Here is a 12,050-nt window from a genome sequence, read left to right on the forward strand (position 1 = left end):
AGCCAATTCAGAGGCTCCAAATTTCCTCAGTGTGGGATTCATCGAGTTTTCAGGATGTATTTTTTAAGATCCGTTTGAAGTCACTGGCACTAGACTGTCGAGCGCTTGCTCCGCCAATGCGAATATTATTTGCTTAAGACTGCTTAAAAATATTTCACTCCCTGTAGAGCACTACAGTTCAAGCCCCGCGAATTTCCCTCCTCGACTTGGTCTTGCATTAGGCTAGCCAGTGGACAAATAACTTCCGATAGCCTTTTTGAGTTTTACTGCAGTAGACAACAGTTGAAAGATATACCTTTTTTCCATAACCAGTCGGCATCACTGCGAACAAGTCATTCTCTTCAAGTGGGCAATTTACCCCTTTTTTCTGTTATTTTCCTAGCTGCATTTGCATGCTAGATTTTACAAGAGAGATCGCGAAAAGCTTCCATAACAGTTGCCTCAAACGCCGCCGCAGTTTAGTTCAATATTCCCTGATTATCGTAAGATTATAGGTGTCTTGTAATCGTCTTGTCATCTGAATACTGCGTTGGAGGACGAACGCAGAGGATTAATCAAAGTGTCACTGTCGTTACTCGTGGATATGAAAGTTACCGCGATTGTTTGAAATTGGCAGGTTGAAATTTTCTTTATGCATTAGTCAGTGTGATATAACAGCTGGATAATAGTTAGCCTGCAAGCAGGCTCTTTTGTAGCCGCGAGAGAATTGGGGCACGCCCCAATCCACTCGGGGCTCGGGGCTACAAAAGCACAGGGAGCTCTCATATGCGACCAGATACCCAAAATAATGCATGTATGTGAGGTGATCCCCTTAACCATGTGTTCAAAGTGCCTAGCACAGGTGACAGGGTCTTTTTGAATATATAATATAAGGTCTGATTTTTTGTTGCCAGATCATATTGTTAATCTCATCATCAGTTAGCTCTTTTTTTCTCTACAAGTCTACCAAGGATTTTCGAAAGATGTGACCACCTCGTTTCTGCTACAGAAAATGAGCAGAACCATGTGGGATCTGACCTTTTTGTATTTTTCAGAATATAGTGGTGATCCTCTCAAATTTCTCAATACTCTAAACCGTTCATCAAGATGTATTAATTTATTTACACAATCATCTGATTTTAGGTCACCTGCGTATTTCTTCCCTTTGGATTTACATTTTCGAAGAGACAAAGATGCGCTATTTTGAATTTGTTTGATTTGATTTTCAACTTATAAAAGATGTTCGGTACTGTGCAATTCTCCTATCTTGACTTCTTAATTCCTACTAACACAGGAGTACTCAACGATGCCGTTGCTCAGATTATCCGCTCTTCAGTCTGAAATTCTGCTAGCTGGGAACTTGATTGAGGAACTCAATAAAATCCTGGATAGAAATTTACCCCAGACGCTTTTCTTCCTGTGATTTTTGTTTAAATGCTGTTGCTGGCTGGAGACAACAATTAACGCTTCCTATCTGGCTTCCCGTTTGTTTTGACAATTTTTTTTGTGGCTAATTTTGTTGCCGGCCTTTTTTGGCTGGTACTTGCGTGACGAAGAAGGCGTGTGCAGATTGTAAAACAGTGGGTTAATGATTAAAATTTTGCCAGCTCAAAATAAATTGAAATGTTTTCGTCCTTTTGTTCTGCTGTCACTTTTAGAGCTAAAACAGATTGGTTCTTTTATGTTGCGCTCGATTTTAACTTCGCCCAGAGCACTCGCCTCCCACCAATGTGGCCCGGGTTCGATTCCCTGACTCGGCGTCGTATGTGGGTTGAGTTTGTTGGTTCTGTACTCTGCACCGAGAAGTTTTCTCCGGGTATTCCGGTTTGCCCTCTCCTCAAAAACCAACATTTGACTTGATTTGCGTTAATTGTTAATTTCAATTTACAGTGTCGCCAATTAGTGCTTTAGCGCTAGAACGACTACTAGTAGACACTTTAAATAAAGTCCACCTTTGGCATTAACGGTTTCGGCATCTCGCTCTTAGTTGATGGTCGCCGACATTACTCGCTAGTTTCTTTGAGCATTTTATCTACTGTATCGTGTCTGTCGAACATAAATTATTTCTTGGTAAGTGGTCTATCTACATCTTTTTTTGCTTTCAACTGAGTTCGTTTTGTAAAGGTTTTGCTAATTTATTGCCTATTTTTGTTTTTTAATGTATTCGGATGAAAAAATATATTAATATCTTTTTAAAAAGCTCATTAATCGAACATTCCCAGGTTCCGAGTCCAGCGAGTTTAGGCATTGGGGTTCGGATTTTAAAAATAGATATTCATTTCCCATAATCCTTATCAAGCTCTAAGCGTCCTAAATTGACGAAAATAGTCAATTTAGAGAAACATAGGAATTGTCGATAATAGTCATTTCAGAGGTAGTGGATGGGTTGTGGAGACGCAGGATCTGCAGTCCCAGATTCTAGTACTTCCGGAGTTCATATATGACTCGTCAATAGTAATAAACATGGCGGAGTTCAGAAGCATTACATTCGAAGAGTCCCTTCTCAACTTAAAGAATGTGTCCCTTTATGTCGAACAGAAAGAAGCCAAAGGAATCTTGTAGTTTTAAACGTAGACATTTTACCGAGCGGCTTTGCGCCAAATGACCCCACCACTCCACATCGGCCATTTTCATTTCCGGTTCACGATTTTACTGTTCACAAGACTGAACCAATGAAGGCGCCGCAGGCTAAGAGAAACGATGGGATCTGGGAACGAGTATGGGAGTGGCTTGCAAGCCATTCCAACTGGTTTTCGTGCTCAGCCTTTGGCGGTTAAGAGGGCCGGGTGGCTCTGGGGACAAGAATGCTTGCAAGCAGGCTTTTTTTCCCGGCCCAATCCTCTCGCGGCTATGCCGCTCGCACGACACTTAAAAAAGTAGCCTGCTCGCAGGCTACTTAGGTAGATATTGATACGATGACTGTTTAAAGGAGGGTGGAGCCAAGATGACCGAGGGGAGGGCGAACGAAAGCTCTCTTCTGCTCAGAGGAAACTTGGAGGGGCGTTCGAATATTTTACAATGCAGTCTTTCTGTCTGCCATATAGTGTTACCACTAGTCTGATATGGAGTTTTCGAATGTGCATTTGCTTAAAATGATTGAATGACAAGAGGGACATAACAGTGTGCCTCTATGCCACCCATACATTTGTCTCTACTTTTGCATAGGTATTATCGTAGATTCATTACCTTTTTGTGGTCATTAAGCCTAAGAATAAATTGCCACCATTAAAAAAAAACTGCCAAAGTTTTAAATTTCTTTCGTCTTTATCCAAAATAAGCCGGTGTTCCTTTGTCAATATCGACCCAATGTCATAACTTCACACCAGGCAGTTAGAGCTCATTTCATGACAGCGACAAGAAAATGTTGAAATTGAGGCCCTTTTAGAATACGAAGTAAAATATAAAAGTAAGGGACTGGTTACATACGTGCCAGAGGAATTAAGTTTCAAGGAGGCAATGACCGAGGTCTTTTTTTTAGTCCTCGGTCTTTCTTCGACACCTGTAGTGTTGTCTCAGACCTCGAAAGCAAATTCCTCTGGCAATCGGGATACTGGTTACAAGAATAGACCTTTTCACGGTTTCTGACGCCATCTTAGTTGGGGGGCAACCGCGGCGTAAATTATAGTGAATGTGTAGGATTTTAGCCAAATTGAAACCTCTATAAATCCGCTGCAAAAAGGCAGATTTTAAAAAAAATGAAATATTTTTAGTCATTTTATTAAAATCATTCACTCAACGGAAAATTAGATCTTTGCACAAGGCACAACCTCTGAAAATTGGATATTAGAAATCTCCTCATGTCGCTTCAAATTTCGCGGGAATTTGCATAATTTTGTTTCAAGGGTTTATATGAAATTTACAAATTTTTTTTAGGGTCATTATAGCTTGATTCTGATCGTCATACTTCACGAAAATAATCTCAATAGAAGAACTTTTTGAGAGGCATTCTCGCTATCCTCAATCGTCACTCTCTTAAAGGATTTATAATGGTTCAAAGTCGGCAAGATTCCCACACATTCACTGCAATTTAAGCCGTGTTTGCCCCTCAACCAATATGGCGTCAGAAACCGTGAAAAAGTTTATTAAAACAACGAAAAACAATCAAGAATGTGCGAAGACAGAGGCCCAAAAATACGTTTTGCCAGAAACGAAGGGAAACTGGGCATAAACAGCTGCAGATATATACCACGTGACTACACACACACTTCCTTTTCTTTCTAATCTCCACTCAAGGAAAACAGTATCACTGGAAGGCACATCATGTACGTGGAATATCTATGAAAATCTTGCACATCGTGGTCCAAATTCGCATAAATCCAAAGCGAAATGAAAGAATTCTTCTCAATTCTTCTTTCTTGTTTTTATTTTTCACAGTAAGGAGTTCCGCTCCGATTTAAAACCATGTCTGATGCGGAAGGGTATGTAAAATTCACGTCAGTGAAATTGTTTCATCGCCAAAATAGTAAAACATTATTTTTGATGTTCTGTTCTGCTTTTCCAACAGAGATGATGTGCTGTCAACACCTGCTGTTGGCGAAATGGACGTCAACATTACTCTTCAAGAAGTTTTGAAAACTGCCTTAGTCCAGGCTTACATGAAGCTGCAAAGGCTTTGGACAGGTTCACGTACAGAACCTTGATGAAATACCGAGTTCTTGTGAAAAATTATTATAAGGATGCCCCAATTCCGATCATTTAAGAAAACTCCTCACATAAACTACGTAAAGTTGACGAAAGTTTGGAGTAACTGCAGAATACCCCGCCACATCGAGTATCTTAAGAAGCTGGCTACGCGGTACGCGGAAAGAATTAAAGTCAAGATGGCGAGGTATCTTTACAAGCTGGCTACGCGGTACGCGGTACGCGGAAAGAATTAAAGTCAAGATGGCGAAGTATCTTTACAAGCTGGCTACGCGGTACGCGGAAAGAATTAAAGTCAACGTGGCGAAGTATCTTTACAAGCTGGCTACGCGGTACGCGGTACGCGGAAAGAATTAAAGTCAACGTGGCGAAGTATCTTTACAAGCTGGCTACGCGGTACGCGGTACGCGGAAAGAGTTAAAGTCAAGATGGCAAAGTATCTTAAGTAGCTGGCTACGCGGTACGCGGTACGTGGAAAATTAAAATTCTAGTGTACCCTAACCCTAACTGAACCGTAAAATGAAAGCTAAAATTTCAAACGAGTGCTTAGGCTTAATCAGTAAACGAGTGCTATATTCTTCTCACGGTCACCGTACGAAGAGTAGTTAACCGAACCGTAAAATGAAAGCTAAAATTTTAAACGAGTGCTTAGACCTAATCACTGAAACGAGTGCTTAGGCTTAATCAGTAAACGAGTGCTATATTCCTTCTCAATGTCTCGGTAAAAAGTCTAGTTAACCGAACTGTAAAATGAAAGCTAAAATTTTAAGAGTGCTTAGGCCTAATCACTGAAACGAGTGCTCAGGCTTAATCAGTAAACGAGTGCTATATTCATCACACGATCGTGTTAAAAAGCGAAGTTTAAGCGAACCGTGAAATGAAGTCTTAAATTTGTAAAGAGTTCTTAGGCCTAATTTCTGAAACGAACGCTTAGGATAAAATGAAAGCTAAAATTTTAAAAGAGTGCTTATAGGCCTAATACTGAAACGAGCGCTTAGACTTAATCAGTAAACCAGTGCTATCAAAGCGTGCCGCGTACCTTGCAGCCAGCACAAATAACATTGCTTCGCCATTTTGAAATCATTTGTTTATATAACGTTCTTCCGAGTCCACAGTTCCACAGTCTCTTGTCTGTGGAATTACTTAGGCTTTGACGCTTTAAGAACGAGGAATGTCACGGCGTACCGCGTACCGCGTAGCCAGCACATATAACATCGCTGCGCCATTTTGAAATTTAGTTCATTTGGAAATTAGTTCAAGTGGCGGGGTATTCTAAAGTATTGTGCATTCCTATTTCTGGGTACCGCGTACCGCGTAGCCGGCTACGTGGAATATAGTTCGAGTGGCGGGGTATTCTGCAGTTAAGCCGAAAGTTTTTCCGAGACAACACAATTGGACAATTAGATTCTGAGAGATGTTAGAACCCCCCTATGAATGAGGCCATTAATAATAAGATGGAATTACTGACGCAACGAGCCCCTTAGAAAAAAAATTCTACTTATCCTTTGGTGCCTTGCCTCTGTGAAAAAAAAATGCAAGATCACAGGATGCCGATTGGATCAATCGCTTAAAAATGACTTGGGAACAACCTCCAGGAAACTTCATGTGTGACAGGTGGCATGTTTACTGGGCTTTGTAATGTGTTATAGGCAGTTCAGATAACTGTTTTCTTGAAGTTCTAAAGGTGCTGTTACACTTTGAAATGTTTTGTGCAACTTGTCTCGCAATGTTTTGGCGACATTGTGGCAGTACAAGTTGCACGAAACATTTCGCAGTATAACATGCCCTGCAACGGCCAAAATCTTTGCAAGACAAGTTGCATGAAAAGTAGCACCTAATTCTACTTTCGGCAACGGGGTAAACTTTTGGGCAAGTGAAAACTGATCCAGGCAAGTGCATTTTTAGGGTCACTCGCCCCAATGGCAAGTGCTCTGAAAGTTAAGTGTCCAACCCTGCGATAGTAATTAGTTGTATTTTGTCATGTTAATTAACAATCATGGCTGTTTTCTGAATAAATTGTCATTTTTAAACCCATTATTACCCTCTAAGGTAATAAAGCTGTTGTATTCTTTACCTGTAGACGTGAGGCCCATCTATGTGTGTTGGCTAACAACTGTGATGAGGCCATGTATGTCAAGCTTGTTGAGGCACTCTGTACTGAGCACAACATCAATCTCTTGAAGGTCAATATACCTATTAAGCTAACTGCAGTGTCTCTGTGTAGATTACTGAATATACTGTACTGGTGTAGTTCCAATTTTAATTTGCTGTGGCAGCCTGCATTTTTGCAAGTTAGAGGAGGAAATGAATACAAAAATTGCTGATAATAGCTTGCCATTTTTAATTAAGGAAAATGATGTTCAAAATCTAAAGTAAGGGGGAAAAAATGATAATTTTGACAGCAGTGCCGTACTTAAATGTACAAAATTTACCAGTGTTTTAAGTTATCCTTTTATGACCTGAAAATAAACTCCAAAAATCGCTCTAGACTTATACATTGGTCAAGAATTTAGAGCCAAGTTCCAGCTAAATAATTTATTCAGAGTTAGCATAATTATCACCGTCGCTGTATGGGACACAGTGGAACAGAATTGCTTTTCACATGGTGACAAGAGACTTGAAATGAAAGCAATATTTCATTTGTCCAACTCTAAATTTTGAAGGTACTGGCGACCACAATTCTCAAATGGACCTGATATTTTCAGTTATGAAAGGTGCAAAGGTCAACAGACTTCTCTGTTTCTTCAAATAAAACCCCGAACATCCGACTACTTAAGCGTATGTTCGATTGACCCTGTTCTGGAATAATAACATGAGGAGTGATGATTTAAAATGTTAATAAAAGATGTTAGTATAATTTAAAAGGTGATTATTGAAAATTCTCTCCTGATTGGTTGCACTTGTGGTGATTTTTACACAAGCTGTTTTGCCGAGGTGAGAGACTAAGATATTGTTTTAAAGAAAATGCATATTTTTCAAATAATCACCCATGTAATTATACTAAAACAATTATTCACCTCTCATTTGGCAAATAATTGTGAGATAAAATAGCATTTTAGCAGGTGTTAATGTGATTCTCTCTAAAAATGAAAGATTTCTGAGTTCTATTCCATGTATTTCTATTCCGGAATATGGTCATCATTGAACACACCCCAATGTTGAACTTCATTTTGCACTTGTTTTTCAAGTCACTTTCAAAGATTCTCCAGATGGAAGTTTTCATGGTCAATTTTGAGAATTTTCCAAACGTCTGTGTGGTGTCAGTATTTATTAAATATTAGTATCAGCCAACTAGTGGACTAATGCAAATCCTGCATTTTGATTGGCTACGCTACTATTATTAATAGTCCTCGAGCAGCGAAAAGCGTGACGCTTTCATTCGTTTTATTCCCAAATAAAAATTTCTTTAACTTGCATTTGCTAACTTTATTTAGAGCCTTTTCTGTCCAACTAGTTGGGTGATACTAAAACAATTAGACCCTTCTCCCTCAAGGGCCACGGGTCAATAGCCCATTCGTCTTCGCCTCATGGGCTATTGACCTGTAGCCCTTGCGGGCTATGGGTCTAATTGTTAATTAATTCTGACTTGTAATAGACATCATGTGATTTTCGATACTTTTCTGCAGACTCTTCTCAGAAGGATTCGCTCTTAGAATTTTTTTCTTGATTTGAAGGGTTACATGTTTCTTTTTGTTAATCTTGATTTTGGTTTTAAGGTTGATGATAACAAGAAACTTGGCGAGTAGGCTGGTCTCTGTAAAATTGACAAAGAGGGAAAAGCCAGGAAGGTTGTTGCCTGCAGTTGTGTTGTGGTGAAGGTAATTAAATGGGACAGTCAGTTACCGGTACTATCTTTTACAAACTGTCTTACACACAATTTCTGAACATTGTCTGCAATTTTTTTACTGTGTCATCCTGTGATGAAAAAAGGACTGCCTCTTCTGAGATTCTGTGAGGATATGTCCAAAACCGGAATCGATAAATAAATTCTGAGGAGGCACAGTAAGGATTAGAGGACATTGAACTGCAATAATTGCAGATTATATCGTCTGTAAAAAGTGCGTTTCTTGCAACTGATTTGAAGTAGTGTAATGGAGTGGCGAGTCTGTTGAACTTGGTAGTTCAGAGGTCAGAGTCATTTTTGATAGATCCATCATCGTGGTCGACTCTGTAACTGCCCTTGCAAATGACTAACTTGTCTGCCTCCTGTCTAAAAGTGCTTCTGCAGTCAAAAAGCACTTCGCATTCTGAAGTTATAGTGTCTTTGACTTAACTTGAAAATGCTAGAAATCTGATATCCGTGGTTCTGTTTTTAATGAAGTGCTATTATTAGGTGCCAGCAAGGAAAAAGAAATTGAAACTTAGAATTGTTGCATTGTTAGTTTAGGTACCCTTCTGTTAGGGCCAGCAAACGTATCGTTGATTTTGCAGGGCTTGGAAACTGCAAAAGAGACTTCATCAAAGGAAATTGATTTTCATGGCTTCTGATGGGTCAAAGTTCTCTTTTCAGAATTATATTTGTTTAGGTCAAAATGACAATCGGGCTTTTTTCTCCCTCCCTCTCAGGACTATGGTAAAGAAGGCCGAGCACATGATGTCATCATGCAGTACCTCAAGTCCAAGCGTAGCTAAATGATGCTATCGTTACACGAATAAATGATATAAAAACATTGCAAAAGTTTATTTTTTTTTTTTGTCCAGATGTTGCTAATGGAGGGTTTTCATTCACATGACCAACAGCCATATTGGATTACTAAAACAAAAGAAAGTATTTGCATTAAAATAGAGTTCAATTCCCAGAGGATTAGTTTGGTACACCATCATGGCCGCCATCTTTTTGTTCAACCAATATGGCCGTCGTGACGTCGCATGAAAACACTCTTATAACATACATACCCTTATTCAAGCCCTTACTCGGTAACTGTTGTGGCTTAGGTACTTGCACTCTTAAGTGAATAGAGTCGAGGAATCAAGAATTCACACCTGCTTTATAGGTTGATCATCCACCTTAAAGAAAAGTTGAAATTTATGGGCTTGTTGACTATTCGAACCTCATCCTGCAATAAAGAGAGACATACAGTAATGCAATTTGCATAGAGACGCACAATCAATTGCACCTTCATACAATCGTTTATCTGAAATGGTCAGTCATTAACGTGAACTGACGAACATGTTTGTAGTAATAACAGCTAAGGAAAAAGAAATTTCAAAGATGTTCTATTACAGTGTACTGTAATGTAATGTTTTGTAATTATACTCCAGTTTCTTCATTATTTAAATATCTTGGAATGTACGTTTGCATAAATCTGTACCACTGTCCACATTTAGCAGCCGTCATAGTGCCAATGTTTCTCTGCGGGGCCTAATGTAGCAACTGAGTGCGGAAATAGCCCAACGTGATTCCTTGTCTTGCCTCCGCTCTGTTGTTCATCTGTTCATGCTTCTCTGGATGACTTATGTCCGCTTATATGACTGCTTTTAAGGCACTTATTGCTTGCTCCACGACGTTAAGATATGGGTTGTATGGTGGTAGCTTTTTAAGCTCAGAATTAGGACCAGGAATAGCAGGATGGTGGCTATGTGCGCCGTCATAAATGAAAATCACATGTTCATTTGGGTCGAGATTTAACCTTGCCTGTGTCAGAAAATCATTAAATCTTTGACCAGTTATTCGAGAAATGCCGAGTGAAAAACGAGCCCATTGGTGGCTGAAATTGCCAGTGCTACAGTAACATTTCTCCCTCTCTGCCCACATCCTTGTCGATATGCCCTCTCTCCCTTCCTCTCTTGTCCGTGACCTCTTGCTGTCCAAATATTGTATCCGTACTCGTCAATACGGCATGGCGCATGAACCAGTTGGCATAGTCGACTTCTTTTTTGCAGGACATCAGAGCGTTTTCGTTCAGCTGGGAGTGGCCTTGCTGTCTCTCGCCCGGGGAAGGCTGAGGGCGGGAGACGACTGACATTTCAGGCTATATCGCAGCGATCACAGTTTATTTTCAAACACATTGCTCTTGGAAATCATGTATTGCGCGCGCAACCTACAGATTATTCACAAATCTGTAGGTGTACATATTCGCGAATAATCTGTAGGTTGCGCTGTTTCCGAGAATTAACTGTAGGCTTTTAGCCAATGAGGAGACAGGTGGTGACTACAATGTATAATAATCTTCATTAACATCTTCGAAGGCTTGAATAATTCTTTGTCGCTCTTCAAGTAAGATTCTGTTCTTGGTGGCATGATTTTCTTCGGTTCTTTCTGTGTCCAGTGCGTCTACATGTACTGTACATGTACTTGTACATACAGCGTACTCTGTTACAGTACTCTATATGTAAAATGTCTGATTCAGCAGCAAAATAGTGCAAAAAATAACATAAAATTTAAATAATAATGAACATACTCTTGTATTTTTGTTCAGTATTTTAAAATACATGTAACTACGATGAATGACACTAATGAGTGTTTTTTTCTTCCTATTGTTTATTCGAAAAATACCAACGTTTGTCATTTCACGTTAATGATTGACCATTTCGAATAAACGATTGTATGAAGGTGCAATTGATTGTGCGTCTCTATGCAAATTGCATTATTGTATGTCTCTAACACGCCATTGATTGTCATACTATGCAATTGATTTTCTATTGGTGTTAATGATTAACCATTGCGCGAGATTGAAAGTATATTTGTTATCTGTGATTGTCCAGAGGTGCAATTGTTCATCCGCTGATGCTATTGAATGTTAAGGTCGGTACACACAAGGGAGCTTGCTCCCGCAGCACGCTCCTGCAACACGCTTCCGGAGCAAAGCTCCCTCGTCTGTACCAAAGATTTCTAGCGATAAAATATGTTGCGCAACAAAACTTCTGCTCCCGAGTTTTGCTCCTTCATATCAAACTGGTTTGATATGAGGGAGCAAGCTCCAGGGGCAAATCTGTTGCACGAGTCTGTTTCGGGAGCAAGTTCCCCGGTGTGTACTGAAATTTGCTTGCCGTGACATGACGTGTCTCCAGTTGGCCGATCAAATTGGCTTATTTTTTTCATTCACAACAGTTCCCATGCCCCAATCGGGTTGTTTCATCATTCAGCTCCCTCGTCGTGTCCTTCGTGTGTACTGGTTGGGGTACTTACCCGGGAGCGTGTTTCAGGAGCAAGCTCCCTCGTGTGTTCCGGCCTTTAATACATACATGGCAATTCAATCCGAGCGATCTTTTTCAGGCGCAAAGTTTAATAACACGTCAAAAAATAATTGAAAACCGTTATTTGAAGTAAATTCCACTAAAACAATTAGATTAGGCAAAAGCTTAACACCCTAACTGCCTCTCCCGTATTGAACATCAATGGTACTTCCTTAAACCAGGTATCAACGTCAAAATCTCTAGGTGTGCTCATTGATGCAAACCTTACATGGGGCAGTCATATCGAAAGGTTG

At 39.9% G+C, this 12,050-nt stretch overlaps 1 protein-coding gene and 1 pseudogene across 1 annotated transcript in view; one reads left to right on the top strand and one right to left on the bottom strand.

Moving 5' to 3' along the window:
* The window catches only part of LOC138046042 (keratin, type I cytoskeletal 9-like), an 18,736-nt gene extending 18,229 nt beyond the window's left edge, over positions 1–507 (bottom strand). Inside the window, exon 1 of the mRNA XM_068892727.1 lies at positions 296–507. Within this exon, the coding sequence (XP_068748828.1) occupies positions 296–306 (11 nt within the window). The 5' untranslated portion in view covers positions 307–507. The remainder of the gene's footprint in view (positions 1–295) is intronic.
* A 3,676-nt stretch (positions 508–4,183) lies between these two features.
* Positions 4,184–9,298, top strand: LOC138045393 (small ribosomal subunit protein eS12-like; annotated as a pseudogene).
* The last annotated feature ends 2,752 nt before the right edge of the window (positions 9,299–12,050 follow it).

This window comes from Montipora capricornis, chromosome 4 (assembly GCF_036669925.1).
Source record: "Montipora capricornis isolate CH-2021 chromosome 4, ASM3666992v2, whole genome shotgun sequence".
Classification (NCBI taxonomy): domain Eukaryota; kingdom Metazoa; phylum Cnidaria; class Anthozoa; order Scleractinia; family Acroporidae; genus Montipora; species Montipora capricornis.